This window comes from Garra rufa, chromosome 21 (genome assembly GCF_049309525.1).
Source record: "Garra rufa chromosome 21, GarRuf1.0, whole genome shotgun sequence".
Taxonomy (NCBI): Eukaryota; Metazoa; Chordata; class Actinopteri; order Cypriniformes; family Cyprinidae; genus Garra; species Garra rufa.
The window spans coordinates 27,526,881-27,544,543 of record NC_133381.1 but is presented as its reverse complement, the minus strand read 5'-3'; the positions used below and the strand labels follow the sequence as shown (position 1 = coordinate 27,544,543).

General features: G+C 40.2%; 1 protein-coding gene across 1 annotated transcript; it reads right to left on the bottom strand.

The window, feature by feature from the left end:
* Nucleotides 1–377: 377 nt before the first annotated feature.
* Nucleotides 378–17,548, bottom strand: slc4a1ap (solute carrier family 4 member 1 adaptor protein). Its single transcript, XM_073827046.1, has 14 exons — nt 16,742–17,548; nt 15,898–16,093; nt 15,691–15,819; nt 15,520–15,580; nt 14,241–14,380; nt 9,856–10,016; nt 9,696–9,765; nt 9,411–9,603; nt 3,142–3,244; nt 2,821–3,046; nt 2,487–2,591; nt 2,319–2,395; nt 1,915–1,984; nt 378–1,536 (listed from the first exon to the last, which is right to left on the bottom strand). The coding sequence occupies exons 1-14, from the start codon at nt 17,543–17,545 to the stop codon at nt 1,487–1,489; spliced, it is 2,385 nt and encodes a 794-aa protein (XP_073683147.1). The 5' UTR covers nt 17,546–17,548; the 3' UTR covers nt 378–1,486.
* Between the last annotated feature and the right edge of the window lie 115 nt (nt 17,549–17,663).

The following is a 17,663-nucleotide window of genomic DNA, read 5'->3' as shown; positions in this document are numbered from 1 at the left end:
CTTGGTACTTCTTCATTTGGCCAGAGAGTTAAAGTGTATCCATAGATAGACATGCCTGAACAAGCCTTGAGTGTTGCCTTGAACATGCTTTTTATAAATGAATGAATGAATGAATCAATGGAACAGCTTTTATAACAATACTAGAATATTATTAACAATATAAATGTTATTATTTACTTTATAAAAATCTGTAGTTTTCACAGGAAAACAAACAAGCAAACAAGCTTTATGTACTATGACCTGAAAAGGACATTTTTAGAATTATACTAAAAGGCCTTTTACTTGCTAAAAATCTAAAATATCAATCAAATATGATAAAGTAGGCTTTATGGGGTTATAACTTAAAAGACCCCAAACACTTAACACAAGACCCCATGTTGGTGAGACACGTATGTTTATTTTACAAAAAATAAGTAACAAAATACACATTTTGTATGTGACTAATCATGCTCTCCAAACAATGGAGAATTCAAAAGCACTAAAAGGGTTGGATAAACAGAGAGACCAGTGCGTAGTAGCGAATGTGGGGGGCCTAATCCATCCTTGGAGACGCCAACACACACACACACGCTCACACATCACCAACACTGAGTCACTCTTCATTAATATCAAGAGAAGAGACACACATAAATAATGTACACAGAGCTCACTCTCACTCCCTTTCGCACACACACACACACACACACACACACACACACACATTAACAGCTTGCTCCCAATCCTAGAATGCCAAGCAAGTGTCCAGATGGCTGGTAAAGCCGCCTCTCTCTGAGGAGGCATCGTTAGCAGTCAACAGAACCACATCCAACAGGAGCTCTAGCCATACGGAGCGTGGCCACTCAGCCAAACTGAGGAGGGAGTCCGCCGTTGTTCTGAGAATGACCCAGAACAGCGGACTGAGTGGTCAATGAGCTCACTAAGCCTGTTAAAATGATCCCAGAACAGCAAGCTGTGGGTACAGATTTGTCAACAACAGAAGTGCTTAAACATAAATGGACTGACATTACACTGGCATGATGCATTTGAAAAAAATAAAATAAAAATACAACATCAAATGGAATAGATTTCAAATTGAATAAGCAGCAAAACAGAAACTCCAGAATATTGTTCTCAAAGAAACTCAAACTCAAAGTTGTTGAGTTGTTTGGCCATAAAAACAACTCTGAGAACAGAATAATCTTTTCCCAAACCTTTAGCTACCTCCGCCCCAAACTACCACAAAACCATCCTTGCCCTCAGGCCAGGTGTGGAAAAAAAAAAGTATATTAATGACAAGGCAAAGGAAGTATAAAGCATAGTACCAAACCGTTTCCATTAACAAGTGCTAGAAACTTTTTAATCAAACATCTGTTAAAATGTTCACATTTTGGAGAGTTTAAAGATGGTAAAAAAAAAAAAAAAAAGTATTTATCTGTCCACTTCCAAGGTCTAAGATGAATGGTTGGGCTGATTCCATTTTAAAGTAGATGGTCTTTCCATTCTGTTTTCAGTACCCATACTTATCATTCAGATGTGTCCGACCATCACCAGTCTGACCTGTTCAAAACAGACACACAGTATAAAATTATCTCTTTGTTTTACCCATTCAAAATTTCTGGTCAACACCATCATGAAATGGCAATGGATCTTTTTCACATTTCCGGGTTTCTAAGCAGTGGAAGTCATCATAGTTAAGTTAACTTTAAGAGCAGTAAATGACAGAGTACCACAAATATATTTTTTGCTTTCCCATTTGCCCAAATAGCAAATGAAAAACTCCATGATAGTGTTTTCACAACTTTCAAAAAAGAACGGCAGTTAGAAGAGAGAACAATGTCAAATTTACCGTGCACATACATTAAAAAAAATAAATAAATAAAAATCTAAATATTATATAAATATATATATATATATATAAGAGGGGCAGCTATTTACCTGATGGAGGAACCCAAACGCAGTAGTCGGGGTCGTCTTCTGGGTACTGCTTAGACATGGTCACCGGAGGCTAGAAATAATGGTAGAAATGTATATCAGGGCACATGAAAACTAATCCAATCAACCATATTTCTCATAAACAACCAAAAATCTCTAAATACTTTTGTCCTCTTTTTATAAAAGTAGATCAGTAGTAGTTTCACTTTTGTGAAATGGTACATTTGAAAAGCATTCTTGTTTTAACTTTCTTTAAAATAAATGCTACTTCTTTACATTTTGGGGCCACTATAGGTCCAAACCTCAAACGGCTTATTTAGTACTTTTGTTAAATAATCTTTCGTACATATCTTATACTTTGAGTAGAGCTGTTTACATGGATAATAATTGACTACTGCAATACTTACCCTGCTTGGGCCAACAACTTTTTTCTTGGCATTTGTCTTTGGACTCTGGACATTTGAGACACTGTTGTCAATTTCTTCTGTTGGGATATAAATCATAATTACTTAACATTTCATAGACATTATGCCACAGAATGTTTGAAACCATACACGCAGTATATGTGATTTTACCTTCTGGAGGAGAGACACTTTTATCTTGAAGATTTGGAGACTTGCATTTCTCTTTTTCATGAGATGTAACTATTTTAGCAGGCTGGTCCTCATGGGCTCCTTTAACTAGACACACAGAAATGTTTTAGATAATATTCGTTGTTAGCTATGATTACAGGCTAACATTATGGATGAGATTTTGTCTAAAATTAGACACAACGCTGCTGTCTTGAGGTCAGAAATAGAATTACACTATTCTGGGACTATTGTATTACAAGCAATTTTTAAAATCCTAACAAAGATTTTCCCTCTACAACACTTTTAAGGTAGGTAGCTATTTTGGTAAATGTCTAACCATTAGGGCAGTGCGTCTGAGTTTCAGCTCTGTCTGCACTGGAATGTTCCGAGCTGGCCGTCTCTGCAGACTGAACAACCTCCATATCACCATCTGTGACAGCATCCTCTGTGTTCTTGTTTTTTACCTCCTCGTCCTCCTCCTCTTCTTCTTCCTCACCACCAGAGGGCATTTCTTTCATGTTGAAGAGCGCAGGAGGCAGACTGGCTCGCTTTGGGGGTAACGTCTGCTCATTTAGGTAGAGAGAGATAGAGAGTAACTCATTATAGTGCCTATGAATGACCTATATATTATTCCTATATAAATTTAAAAAAGACTCACTCCTATAGTTCCAGTCTTCAGTTTCAATTTACTGCCTCCTTTCATGGCTCCAAACATAGGTAGAGATAACTTCTTAGGTTTCTCAGTGTCTGTAAACTGAGATCTGCATTTAAAAGCAAAAAAAGTAAGATTAAACAAAATTTAGGCCCCTATGAAATATTTTTTATAATATTTTATATTTATTTTTAATCAAATTCTGTGTTTTTTGTATTTTTCTGGATTTTGTTTCCCATTCAATTACATTTTAATAATCAACATTAGGTACTAAGCTGAATTTATAAAACTTTAACAATTTATATATTTATTAAAATTAGTGACCTATGATTTTTTTTTTTTTTTTTTTCAGAAATGTAGTGCTGTCTGTTTTAATTGTTCTGGATTCAGTTTCATTTTAAATTGAATATATTAGTGGACATCCAATTAATTTAAATCTAATATCAAAAACATTGGCAATACAATTAATAAAATTTAATGAATATTAATACAATTAATTAAATAATAATAATAATAATAATAATAATAATAATAATAAATAAAATAAAAATTCAATAAAATAAATATAAATAAAATTCATTTTCTGGCAAACAGTGTAGAGTTGTACTGGTTAAAATAAACGTGGACAAAAAATGTAGTTTACATTTACATTTACATTTACATTTATTCATTTAGCCGACGCTTTTATCCAAAGCGACTTACAATTGGGAATACAACAAGTGATTCATCCTAAGGAGGCAGATCAACATAGGAAGTGTTCAAAAATACCATATATCAGGCGTTGTTAGAAGAGTGCAGGCTAGAAGGAGAAGATCAAGAAAGAGAGGAAAAACAGGCTAGAAGGGAGGATATTTTTTTTTTTTTTTTTTTTTTTTTTAATTGAGTCAGATAGTGTCGAAAAAGATGGGTTTTCAGCAGTCGTTTGAAAGCTGTTAAGGAGTCTGCATTCCGGATAGGGGTGGGAAGATCATTCCACCAGGCAGGAACGTTGAACGAGAATGTTCTGGACAGTGATTTCATGCCTCTCTGTGGTGGTACAATGAGGCGTCTTTCACTAGAGGATCTCAGTCTTCTGGAAGGAGTGTAGATGTGTAGTAGTGAATGGAGGTAGGCAGGTGATGATCCGGTGGCTGTCCTATAGGCCAGCATCAGTGTCTTGAATTTGATGCGTGCTGTAACCGGTAGCCAGTGCAGGGATATGAAGAGAGGTGTAACATGGGCCTTTTTGGGCTCGTTGAAGACCAGTCGTGCTGCTGCATTCTGAATCATTTGTAGAGGCTTGATTGTACATGCTGGAAGACCAGCTAAAAGAGCATTGCAGTAGTCCAGCCTGGAAATGACCAGGGCCTGGACGAGGAGTTGTGTAGCATGCTCTGTTAGGAAGGGCCTGATCTTTCTGATGTTGTACAATGCAAACCTGCAAGATCGAGCGGTCTTAGCTATGTGGTCTTTAAAAGTCAGTTGGTTGTCAAAGATAACACCCAGATTTCTGGCTGAAGTTGATGGGGTAATTGTTGATGAACCTAACTGGATGGAGAAGTCATGCTGTAGAGATGGAGTGGCAGGAAAGATAAGGAGTTCCGTCTTTGCTAGATTGAGCTGTAGATGGTGTTCCTTCATCCATGCAGAGATATCCGCTAGGCAACCTGAGATCCGTGCAGCTACCGATGGATCGTCTGGTTTGAAAGAAAGATAGAGCTGTGTGTCATCAGCATAGCAATGGTAGGAGAAGCCATGTGCCTGTATGATGGGGCCCAGAGATGTAGTGTATATGGAGAAGAGGAGAGGTCCAAGAACTGAACCCTGAGGAACCCCAGTGACCAGTTGATGAGTTTTGGATACCTCGCCTCCCCAGGCCACTCTGAAAGACCTACCAGAGAGGTAGGATTTGAACCAGCGAAGTGAAGTCCCTGTAATACCCAGCATTGAGAGGGTGGACAGGAGGATCTGGTGATTCACAGTGTCAAAAGCTGCAGATAGGTCCAGCAAGATGAGTACCGATGATTTGGACTCAGCTTTTGCCGTCCGCAAGGCTTCAGTGACAGACAGTAGCGCAGTCTCAGTTGAATGGCCGCTTCTGAACCCTGATTGGTTAGAGTCCAGTAGATTGTTCTGTGAGAGGAATAAGGATAGCTGGTTGAAAACAGCCCGTTCCAGTGTTTTTGCTATGAATGGAAGGAGGGAGACAGGTCTGTAGTTGTCTATGAGTGAGGAGTTAAGTGTAGGTTTTTTGAGCAGTGGGGTTACCCGGGCCTGCTTAAATGTAGTGGGAAAAGTGCCTGTGAGAAGAGATGTGTTGATGATGTGTGTGAGCGCCGGTAGGATTGTAGGGGAGATTGCTTGGAGAAGGTGTGAGGGGATAGGATCTAAAGGACATGTCGTCGGATGGCTGGAGAGGAAAAGTTTGGTTACTTCTGCCTCCGAGCAAGGACAGAAGGAGAAGTGGGGGGTTCCAGCCGTGATTGTGGTCAATTTTATTTCCTGTATGTGTGGAGCTGAGAACTTATTATTGATCGATGTAGTTTTGTCTGTAAAAAATGTAGCGAAATCATCAGCTGTTATAGAAGTTGTGGGAGGTGGTGGAGGGGGACAAAGCAGTGTATTAAATGTTTTGAAAAGGTTGCGTGCGTCCGGGGAATTGTTGATCCTGTTGTGGAAGTATGAAGATTTGGCTGTATGTACTTGGGTAGCGAAAGATGAGAGCATAGACCGATACATACTGAGGTCGGATGGATCCTTAGATTTGTGCCATTTTCTCTCAGCTGCCCTAAGTTTGGAACGATGCTCACGAAGAACATCGGATAACCAAGGGGTTGTCGGAGCAGATCGTGCTGGCCTGGAGGAGAGAGGGCATATAGCATCTAGACAGGAGGTAATAGTGGAGCATAAGGTGTCAGTTGCTGCATTAGTGTCCAGGGATGAGAAGTGAGTAGGAGAGGGAAGGGAGGAGGATACTAAAGAAGAAAGATGGGAGTGTGAGAGAGAGCGTAGGTTTCTTCTAAAAGTAACAGGTAGAGGGGTTGGGAGTGCACAAGTAGCAAGATGTAGGTCAAATGTAATGAAGAAGTGGTCAGAGATGTGTAGGGGTTTGACCACAATATTGTCTGAAATACAATTTCGCATGTAAATGAGATCAAGTTGGTTGCCAGATTTATGAGTGCATGTAGTGATAACACGTTGTAGATCAAATGAAGCTAGAAGTGAATTGAAGTCAGCAGCATAGGGTTTGTCAAGGTGAATGTTGAGGTCCCCAAAGACTAGAAGTGGGCTGCCATCCTCTGGAAACGAGGACAGCAGCCCATCCAGCTCTTCTAAGAAGATGCCAAGTTGAGTAGGAGGGCGGTAGATTACCACAATGTGGAGTTCGATAGGAGATGTTACAGTGATTGTATGAGATTCAAATGAACTATAATTGCATAGAGGAGAATGGGTTGAGTATTTCCAGTTGTTAGAAATAAGAAGTCCCGTCCCCCCACCCCTTCCAGTCTGACGAGGGGTGTGAGAGAAGGAAAAGTTATTAGAAAGAGCAGCTGGGGTTGCAGAGTCTTCTGGACGAATCCAGGTCTCAGTCAAGCCTAGAATGCTCAAACCAGATTGCACAGAAAATGCTGAAATGAAGTCAGATTTGTTGACAGCTGATTGACAGTTCCAGAGTCCAACCGTGAAAGAGAAAGGTTCAGTGGAAGAAGTGTCGATAGGACGCAGGTTAGAAATATTGCGTCGACGTGTGCGTGTGATATTAGTGCGGTGTGAAGAGACCACCGGAATGAGTTGGAAACACATGATAGAGGAGGACAGAAAGAAGAGTGAAATAAAGGAGAGGAGTACTTAAGTGCGTTGTCGGTGTCGTTGCTCGGAGAAGTCGCGCAGGAAAAGTCGCAGTCTTTACTCTCATCGGTCTTCACGCGAGGAGGCTGAACGCTTCCGCTGAGGCTTCAGCGTCAGCTGTTCTGACGCAGTTAAATAGACAACCAAACAGTGCTTCAATGATAAAAGCTAGGGACGCCTCCTAGGCTCAGTGAGCCGCGAATGTCTCGCCCGCACGCAAAATGGCTCAATCGAAACTCAAAAAGCAACAGCTTCGCACTTGTAATAGCTCCAGAAGGGAACGATATGACAAAAACAAAAGCTTCCCTTGGCCGTACGCTCAGTTATCAATTTTAATGATTGCAATAAAAAACTAGAATTTAAAGCAAAAACAATCGCAGGACAAATAACAGAAGAACACTCCTTTTCTAACAGTGAATAGATGTAAATAAAACAAACGAATAATTAAATAGAACAACAGAGTACTTTAAGAAGCAGCTCAAAATTAATATTAACGAATAAGTGAATAGAAACTACAGAGTGCGTTTTAGAAGCAGCTCAAATTTAATATTAACCAATAAGTAAATAGAAACTACAGAGTGCATTTTAGAAGCAGCTCAAATTTAATATTAACCAATAAGTAAATAGAAACTACAGAGTGCGTTTTAGAAGCAGCTCAAATTTAATATTAACCAATAAGTAAATAGAAACTACAGAGTGCGTTTTAGAAGCAGCTCAAATTTAATATTAACCAATAAGTAAATAGAAACTACAGAGTGCGTTTTAGAAGCAGCTCAAATTTAATATTAACCAATAAGTAAATAGAAACTACAGAGTGCGTTTTAGAAGCAGCTCAAATTTAATATTAACGAATAAGTGAATAGAAACTACAGAGTGCTTAAGAGAACAGCGGCTTAAAATTAATACTTAGGAATAAGTAATTAAACAGAAACGACAAAGTGCTTTTAGCAGCAACTCTAAGTAACGACCGCCTAGTGAAATAGTATTAAAGTAGACACTTACGCGCCGTCGTTCTTTCTCGTCTGAGGACTGAACTCACTTTCCCGCAGTATGGAAAGTAAGCAAACTATTTAAGCAGTATTCTCGCTAGCCACGCCTCCTAGGCTCAGTGAGCCGCGAATGTCTCGCCCGCACGCAAAATGGCTCAATCGAAACTCAAAAAGCAACAGCTTCGCACTTGTAATAGCTCCAGAAGGGAACGATATGACAAAAACAAAAGCTTCCCTTGGCCGTACGCTCAGTTATCAATTTTAATGATTGCAATAAAAACTAGAATTTAAAGCAAAAACAATCGCAGGACAAATAACAGAAGAACACTCCTTTTCTAACAGTGAATAGATGTAAATAAAACAAACGAATAATTAAATAGAACAACAGAGTACTTTAAGAAGCAGCTCAAAATTAATATTAACGAATAAGTGAATAGAAACTACAGAGTGCGTTTTAGAAGCAGCTCAAATTTAATATTAACCAATAAGTAAATAGAAACTACAGAGTGCGTTTTAGAAGCAGCTCAAATTTAATATTAACCAATAAGTAAATAGAAACTACAGAGTGCGTTTTAGAAGCAGCTCAAATTTAATATTAACCAATAAGTAAATAGAAACTACAGAGTGCGTTTTAGAAGCAGCTCAAATTTAATATTAACCAATAAGTAAATAGAAACTACAGAGTGCGTTTTAGAAGCAGCTCAAATTTAATATTAACCAATAAGTAAATAGAAACTACAGAGTGCGTTTTAGAAGCAGCTCAAATTTAATATTAACCAATAAGTAAATAGAAACTACAGAGTGCGTTTTAGAAGCAGCTCAAATTTAATATTAACGAATAAGTGAATAGAAACTACAGAGTGCTTAAGAGAACAGCGGCTTAAAATTAATACTTAGGAATAAGTAATTAAACAGAAACGACAAAGTGCTTTTAGCAGCAACTCTAAGTAACGACCGCCTAGTGAAATAGTATTAAAGTAGACACTTACGCGCCGTCGTTCTTTCTCGTCTGAGGACTGAACTCACTTATCAGTTTACAATAAGGTGTCATTTGTTAACATTAATGTATTAACTAACATGAATGAGCAATACATGAACAATAGATTTATTACACCATTTATTAATCTTTGTTAATGTTAGTTAATAAAAATGCATTTGTTCATTGTTTGTTCATGTTAGTTCACAATGTTAACAAACACAACTTGTGATTTTAATTTGAAAACATTAAATAATGTGACTAAATGCTGTAAAAGTATTGTTCATTCTTAGTTCATGCAAACTAATGTAATGTAGTTAACTAATGTTAACAATTGAACCTTATTGTAAAGTCTTATCATTCCAATTTCACCAAATTTCATGATATTCAGGATTATAAAGTAAATTACATTTTTATGAATGGATTCCATGGTTCCATATTTGTTTCCTCAGTTCACAGTTATATTCGAATGACAAGCTTACCCGCTGGGATTTAATGAGGGCAGCTGGGTGGGTTTGGCCAGGTCTGCCAGCTTGCGCAGTCTCTGAGCTTCCTTCTTCAACTCAGCTACATGTAAATGTAGCTTCTTTCTCTCCACCCCATCCAGAGCAGTCTCGTTCCGTACAGCACTCATGAAAGCATCCAGAGGGTCCTCTGTGAAAGAACTGGAGGCTCCTGAAGGAGGACAACAAACACAAAGCATAACCTTACACATGACGAATTGTGCAGAAAAACATGAAAGAGGACACAGACTTTCACCACCTTACCTTTCCCAGAAGAATTGAGCCTTTTCTCAGTGTCAACCAGCTCTTTTTCAACCTTAGCCAGTTTGGCTAGCTAAGAAAGAATACATATTACATCAATACCAGGGACAGAACACACGGAGGAATGGATAGTCACAAAGGAAATATGATGCAGGTTTCTTACTAGTGATTCATATGTATCAGGACGCTCCTGAATCTTTCCAGCCTTCTTCATGCGCTCAGTTCGCTTCTTCTCCACTGCCCCTGTCCGGTCAAGGAACGTGTCATCATCACTGTCATAAAAATCTTCATCTTCCCAGTTCTTCTTCTTGCGTTTGCGGGACACTGTAAAGAGACAAAAATAGAATGATTGTAAGTAGACTATAAATGCCTGCAAATAAAAGAAAAACAAAATAGTCCAAATTTTTTATTGACCTGACAGCATTATTACAGGTTCTTGAAAACCATGGGATCGCCAAACTATTATTTATTTAACATTATTATTAAAGAGAACAGCAAATTAAAACCAGCAAACGACTAAAATCCAGTCGCTTACTGTAACAAAAATGGATGACCATTGGATGACCACTTTCCACAAATTGGTATTAGATTAGATTAGATTCAACTTTATTGTCATTACACATGTACATGTACAAGTACAAGGCAACGAAATGCAGTTAGGTCTAACCAGGAGTGCAATAAGCAGCAAGTGCAGGATATAGGTATAATTTATAGGTTATAAGTGCACTACTGCACTTATAGGAGATATGTACAGGGAGAGGATATGGATAATATTTACAGATGAAGTACTGTGAGCATAATTTACAGATGATAATTAACTACAATTAGAATGTACAAATAGATGAACATAATATACAGGTTGCTATTAACTATAATGTAAATTGCAGGTAGATATGAACATAATATACAGGTTGCTGTTTACTGAAGCAGGAATTTACGAATAGATATGTATAGATTTATCACAGATTTACAATATGTATATGTGCAATGGAAATGTGCATTTACAAATGGGTATGTACAGTGTAGTGCAAAGAACATTAAATAGTGCAATGGTAGTGGGGAGAGTGTGGGGTGGGTGAGAGGGGTGGGTGTCAGTGGGGGGCAGAGTTCAATAAGGAGACAGCTCTGGGAAAGAAGCTGTTCCTCAGTCTGCTGGTTCTAGTCCTGTGGCATCTGAAGCGCCTGCCGGAAGGCAGGAGAGAAAACAGTTTGTGGGCGGGGTGAGAGGAATCCTTAAGAATACTGCGTGCTCGACGCAGACAGTGTTTCTTATGAATGTCCTCAACGGTTGGTAGTGGACTCCCTATGATGCGTTGGGCAGTTTTCACCACCCGCTGCAGTGCCTTACGCTCCACAACAGAGCAGCTTCCGTACCAGACTGTGACACAGTTAAGGATGCTTTCTATCGTGCAGCGATAGAAGTTCACCAGGATAGCTGAGGACAGCTGGTTCTTCTTGAGTGTTCTCAAGAAGAACAGGCGCTGGTGAGCCTTCTTGACCAGGCTGGAGGTATTGGTGGTCCAGGATAGATCCTCCGAAATGTGGGTCCCCAGGAACTTGAAGGAAGAAACAGGCTCAACAGCCATCCCATTGATGTGGATGGGTTCGTGTGAACCTCTTCTTCCCTTCCTGAAGTCCACAATGAGCTCCTTGGTCTTGGTGGTGTTAAGGAGCAGATTATTGTCTGTGCACCATGTGGCCAGGTGCTGAATCTCCTCCCTGTAGGCTGTCTCATCGTTGTTGCTGATGAGACCGATCACTGTAGTGTCGTCTGCGAACTTGATGATGGAGTTAGATCCATACACAGGCCTGCAGTCGTGGGTGAAGAGAGAGTAGAGGAAGGGGCTCAGCACACAGCCCTGTGGCACACCAGTGTTGAGTGTGACAGTAGTGGAGCAGATGTTACCTGATCTAACATGCTGAGGTCTGTTAGTCAGAAAATCCATAATCCAGTTACACAGTGAAGTGTTAATGTCCAGGTCTCTAAGTTTGGTGATTAACTTAGATGGTCTGACAGTGTTGAATGCTGAGCTGAAATCAACAAACAGCATTCGTGCATAAGTGTTTGTATTGTCCAGGTGTGTGAGTACAGAGTGCAGCGCTATGGAGACTGCATCATCTGTGCTCCTATTGCCACGGTAGGCAAACTGGTGTGGGTCCAGTGTGGATTGAGAGTTCTTGAGGTGTGAGAGGACCAGCCGCTCGAAGCACTTCATAATGATGGGTGTGAGTGCTACAGGGCGGTAGTCATTCAGGCATGTTGGGTTGGAGTGTTTCGGCACTGGCACAATAGAGGTGGATTTAAGACATGCTGGTACAGTTGCTTGGGCAAGGGACATGTTAAAAATGTCTGTGAATACCCCAGCGAGCTGCTCTGCACATGCCCTCAGTACACGGCCAGGAATACCGTCTGGTCCAGCAGCCTTGCGCGCGTTGATCCAGCTCAGTGCGGTGTGTACGTCAGAGGAGGTTAGTGTGATGGGTGAGTGGTCGGTTGAGGGAACGATCTTGGTGGCAGTGTCTGTATTGTCTCTCTCAAAGCGAGCATAAAAGTCATTAAGCTCATCCAGGAAGAAGACATTAGTGGCTGTGGGGGTGGAGTGGCTGGGTCTGTAATCGCTAATGGCCTGAATGCCCTGCCACATGCGTCGAGGGTCAGAGTTAGAAAAGTGCTTGGCCTTTTTGATGCCCCTCTTCAGATTAGCCCTGGAAGTGCTGTAGGCCTGTGCATCACCTGATCTGAAGGCAGTGTTGCGTGCTTTCAGCAGGAGACGCACCTCCTAGTTCATCCATGGCTTCTGATTTGGGTATATGGTGATCTGTTTCTGGGTTGTAACACTGTCTATGGTAATGCTGATATAATCCAGAACAGAAGAATTGTATCTGTCAATGTCCGTGTGAGAGCCACAGGTGGCCTGAGAAGCAAACATACTGGTATGATTCTCTAGGGTCTTCATAAAATGTTTGTACATACTTTGGTTAAAATTCCTCAATGGTCGTGTAAAACAACACACTTTTTACCTTGTCAAAAACAGCTCTGTTCACAGTGACCTGCATGTGCAGTGAGGGAAAAAATTATTTGATACCCTGCTGATTTTATACGTTTGCTCACTGACAAAGAAATAATCAGTCTTTAATTTTAATGGCAAGTTTATTTGAACAGTGAGAGACAGAAAAACAACAACAAAAAATTTACTTTTTTTACAAAAAAAAGCATTTCAAAAAAATTTAATGAGTGAAATAAATATTTGACCCCTTGACAAAACATGACTTAGCACTTGGTGGCAAAACCCTTGTTGGCAATCACAGAGGTCAGACGTTTCTTGTAGTTGGCCACCAGGTTTGCACACATCTCAGGAGAGATTTTGTCCAGGAATCAGCAGGAATAATCGCATCAACTGTTGTCACCTTCCCACCAAGCTGCTTGGCGATGGTCTTGTAGCCCATTCTAGCCTTATGTAAGTCTACAATCTTGTCCCTGACATCCTTGGACAGATTTCCCTTTAAGTTTACACTAGTGCGTTTTTAAAACGCATAACTTTTGCTACGGTTATGCCTATTGTTTTTCACTATTCCAGAGTTTTGACCCTCGAAAACTGAGACTTTTGAAAATGCTGCAGACCCCATTTTAGTTTGAAAACTCTGGGGTTGTGTTTCAGTGTAAACTGACCAAAACGGAGACTTCTAAAAACGATGGCGTGGCTGCCCACATTCGCTCTGCATATCCTTGACTACCATGTAAACGATAACATCATGCTCATTGTTGTACACATAGATATGTATAGATAGATTTCCCATTCGACCGCTTCAAGCACGTAGACACGTCTGTCATCTAAATTATAGGGAATCTACGTATACTTATCTATGGCGGTACCTGCATTAATGGTCATGTGACATGCATGTGACAACACAGTGCTCCTAATCTCAGCTCCTTACCTGTATAAAAGACATGTGGGAGCCAGAAATTTAGCTGATTGATGGGGATCAAATACTCATTTTACTCAATGAAATACAAATCAATCTATAAATTTTAAGTTTGAGTATGACTTTTTCTCGATTTTTATGTTGTTATCCTGTCTCTCACTGTTCAGATAAACCAACCATTAAAATTATAGACTGCTAATTTCTTTGTCAGTGCAAAATCAGCAGGGGATCAAATATTGTATCTTTAAATGGTAATGAGCTCCTGCTTACCCCACTCCTCTCTTCCATGGGGCATGTCAACACAATACACATAAATAGCAGCCTTGGACTTTGTATATGGTGTGGAGGTGGTCTACAAATAGATAGCTATCTACGTAGAAACCAGCTGCAAATTGAAACTGCTCGTTGGATAACAGTTTCAGACTCAGACAGCCTGCGTGTTTTCTTTTCAGCTTTTCCGAGCTGGCAGACATGCCAGAAACCTAACTAAATTCAAAAATGTCTCCCATTTTCATTTTTATATTTTATTTAGTAAAATAGTAAAAAGGGTTAAACTGATATGAAAGCTCCAGTCATAAATCTGGCACTAAAACTTTTGTTATTGACTATTTGGCGTCTACCTACCTGCCTCCTGTCTCAGAAGACCACGGGCCTCCAGGATGCGGCAGGCCTCTAAGCAGCACTGGACAGCCGCGTCTTTCTTTTTCCCCGTGTGGGTCACTTCAGCCACCAGCTGCCTGCCCATAGCATCATCCACTGGCAACCTAAAAGACACAGAAATCAAACACAATATTTTCAAATTCCAGCTTTTATATAAACTAGGGATGCACCGAATCCAGGATTCGGATTCGGATTCGGCCGAATCCTGGGCTTTTTGACGGGGTTCGGTTTCGGCCGAACCTTAGATTTATTTTCCACCGAAACCGAACCCTAGACTTGCACTACGACGTCACACGGCCGTTGATTACGTGAAGGTGTTTAGGCTACATAGGACCCGTTCGAATGTAGTAGGCTGTAAGAATCAGAAAATGGAACTCGTAAGCAAAAAAAGTTTTGTTTGGCAGTACTTTCCACCAAAAGAAGGCGATTCAAGTCGAGCTTTATGTTCAATTTGCAATGCCAATTTGTCTCGTGGTGGCAAGGACCCTAAGCAGTACACAACATATCGCCGATGTTAAAACATTTGCGTCTAAGGGGCCGTTCACATGTCGCGCCTAAAAACGCGTGGAAAACGCTAGGCGCGCCTCTTTCTTCCTTGTCAACAAAGCGCTCGGGCGCTTGCGCTCCGGAAGCGTCTGCCGTTTCTAAGCAACCATCAGCTGCGCTCTAGCTCCAAGCTGCGGAGCGCTTGCTGCATTCTGAAAAGTTGAGATGTTTTTATCTCGATGCGGCGCGGACGCGCCTGGAAAAACGAGCGCGTCGCTTCCATTATGCGCGCGCAAGCCGCGCATCTACATTTAAAATAACGAATTTGAGCGCGCAAAAGACGCTACATGTGAACGGCCCCTAAAACATCCAAAAGAATACGAGTTTTGCATGAAGGAATCTACAGACAGCAGCCAAAATGCAGCAACTTCAGGTACGGCAGCTGGACAGTCACAGCTAAAAACGTGTAATTAAGGATGCGAGTAGGATTCGGTATTCGGTTTCGGATTCGGCCGAATCTTAAACAGTGTATTCGGTATTCGGCCGAACCCCAAAAATCTGGATTCGGTGCATCCCTAATATAAACATCACCACAATCACCTATATCCTTTTTCATAATATATAGCCATTTAAGATCAACCAGTCTGTGTATTTCAGTAGATAATTCTGCTACCAATCATTCACCCTGGTGTTACATTGGTCTAAAACCAAAGAATGTGCAAATGTGGTTTGGCTGCAAAATAAATAAATTGCTTACTTAATTCTGCAAAGCCAAGTACCATGGCCTTTTTCTTCATATTCAAACTCTAGTTCTTCTCCTGAAATGAAAATAAAAGTTAAAATCACAGGATGTGATTTTACAGATGTATGTGGTAAAGAAAGCTACATTTCATGATTCAGTACCTTTATTTAAATCAAGTTATTTTACCTTCTCTGTCATAAAAGCCCTGTAATGCCTTTTTAGGATCTTTTAAGTAAGCTGCTTCCTGATCCTCCTGAAATTCTGTGGCAAAAGGATTCTCCTCATTCTCATCCTCTTCTGGCACTTCCTCTTCAGCTACAAAACACAGAATGTAAATTCACTAAAAACAGGTAGTTACAATAGATTGTGGATCATATCTGTTGTCTTTGTTACCCATTCCCCAAGAGCATCCAGTGTCTTCTGAGGAGCTTTTCTTTGTAGCACTGGCCTCACTGTCCTCTTTCTCTTCCTCCTCATCTGAGCCATCACCCATCATCCTCTTCTCGAGCTCTTCTCTCTGTTTTCTAGCACGCTCTCTGAGCTCTGTCACCGTCAGTTCAGATTCTGCTTCTTCGTCAAACTCTGGACCCTGGGAACAGAGGGATGCTGGTATAATCAAAGCCAGCTCAAGCAATAAAACTGAAGAGCATGAGATAAATCTAATTACGAGGTCTAATTTAAATTATAAAAAGTTTCTTAATAAAAAGATATTACAATTGCATTTTACTGCACTACGGTACACTGCACACTTTTCAAGGTTGAAATGGTAAAAAACTATTTTAGTCTACTTCAAAATGTAACTTTTAATTGTTATGTTACTACTACTAGTCTACTTCAAAATGTAACATTTAATATGTTACTTGCTGTTTTTTTTTAATTAATTGTGGAATTTACTAGCAATTTCAGACTGAAAATTGCTTTGGTAACAATGAATTGGTAACCACAGTTTCTGTTGAAATACCATAGTTACTTCAGCTATAGCTACTGTACCATGTTTTATGGACAAATACAATGGCAAAACTATAGTACATGAATGTGGCAATCATGTAGTAACATCAAATTTACTAGACCAAAATACTGTAAAAATATTGAACATTATAATATTTGTGATACGGCTTATTTATTTTATTGTAGAATTCAGAATTTATTTTACTGATTTCTAACAGGGAATGACATGATAATATATATTTGTGCTATTATGTGCACAGTGTACGTGCTACTTTTAATAAATGCATACCTGCAAAATAAAGAGTCTTGTGCTTCCTCCAAACTTCAGAACATGTCCCACTCGTAGCCTTATGTATGTTTTAGGGGGTATTTTGTTCTTATTCACAAAAGTCCCATGAGTGCTGCCCAGATCATAGGCATAGAAGCCCTTCTCTTCTCCTAAGGCTCCGTCCTGCCCAGCTCTGCCCCGGTACTGCACTACGGCGTGATAGCGGGATATGGACGGGTGCTCCAGAGACACATCACACACCGGCAACCGACCCACCACAAAGTAACTTTTCTGGGTCAGCGGGACCGTATCTAGGATCGCCCCGTTTTTCAGCAACTCAAACGAGTAGCTGATGTCAGGAACAGATCCCCAGGGGGGCTCGGTGTACGGGAGCGGAGGAAATTTACCCGCCGGGGGTAGTTTGGCAGCGACCTTTGGTCGGATGTCTTTTGGTTTGGACTGGACCTTCTGAGCCTCTGATCTCTCGGATGATGGATGATCGGACGGGTCTATTAGAGTGTCAGTGGGTTTCGCAGATGGTTGCTGGTGTTTAGTATCAAGATCTGTTTCTTTATTCTCTGATCGGCTGCTGTTTAATTCCTCTGTGCGTTTCTTGCTTGGGTTTAATCCTCCTGATTTCTTCACTGTGAGAGATGGAGCCACAAAAATACCCGGTTTCTTAAAAGGATCATCTGTGTTTTCATTAGTGCTGGTGACGTCCTGTTTAGCATCAACGATTTGTCTGTTCTCAGGATTCGAGCTTTTCTCTGTTTCCATTTCAGAGTGATTATTTTCTGTCTGTCCGCTGCATTCAGACTCCATCATGTGTTCACTATACGATATGGTGTGTTTGGTGTAACACTTTAATGATTCCGATCCTGTAGAATTTGTGATATCGTTTGATCTAATTTATTTTATAACAATACGTGTATGTAAATATTTT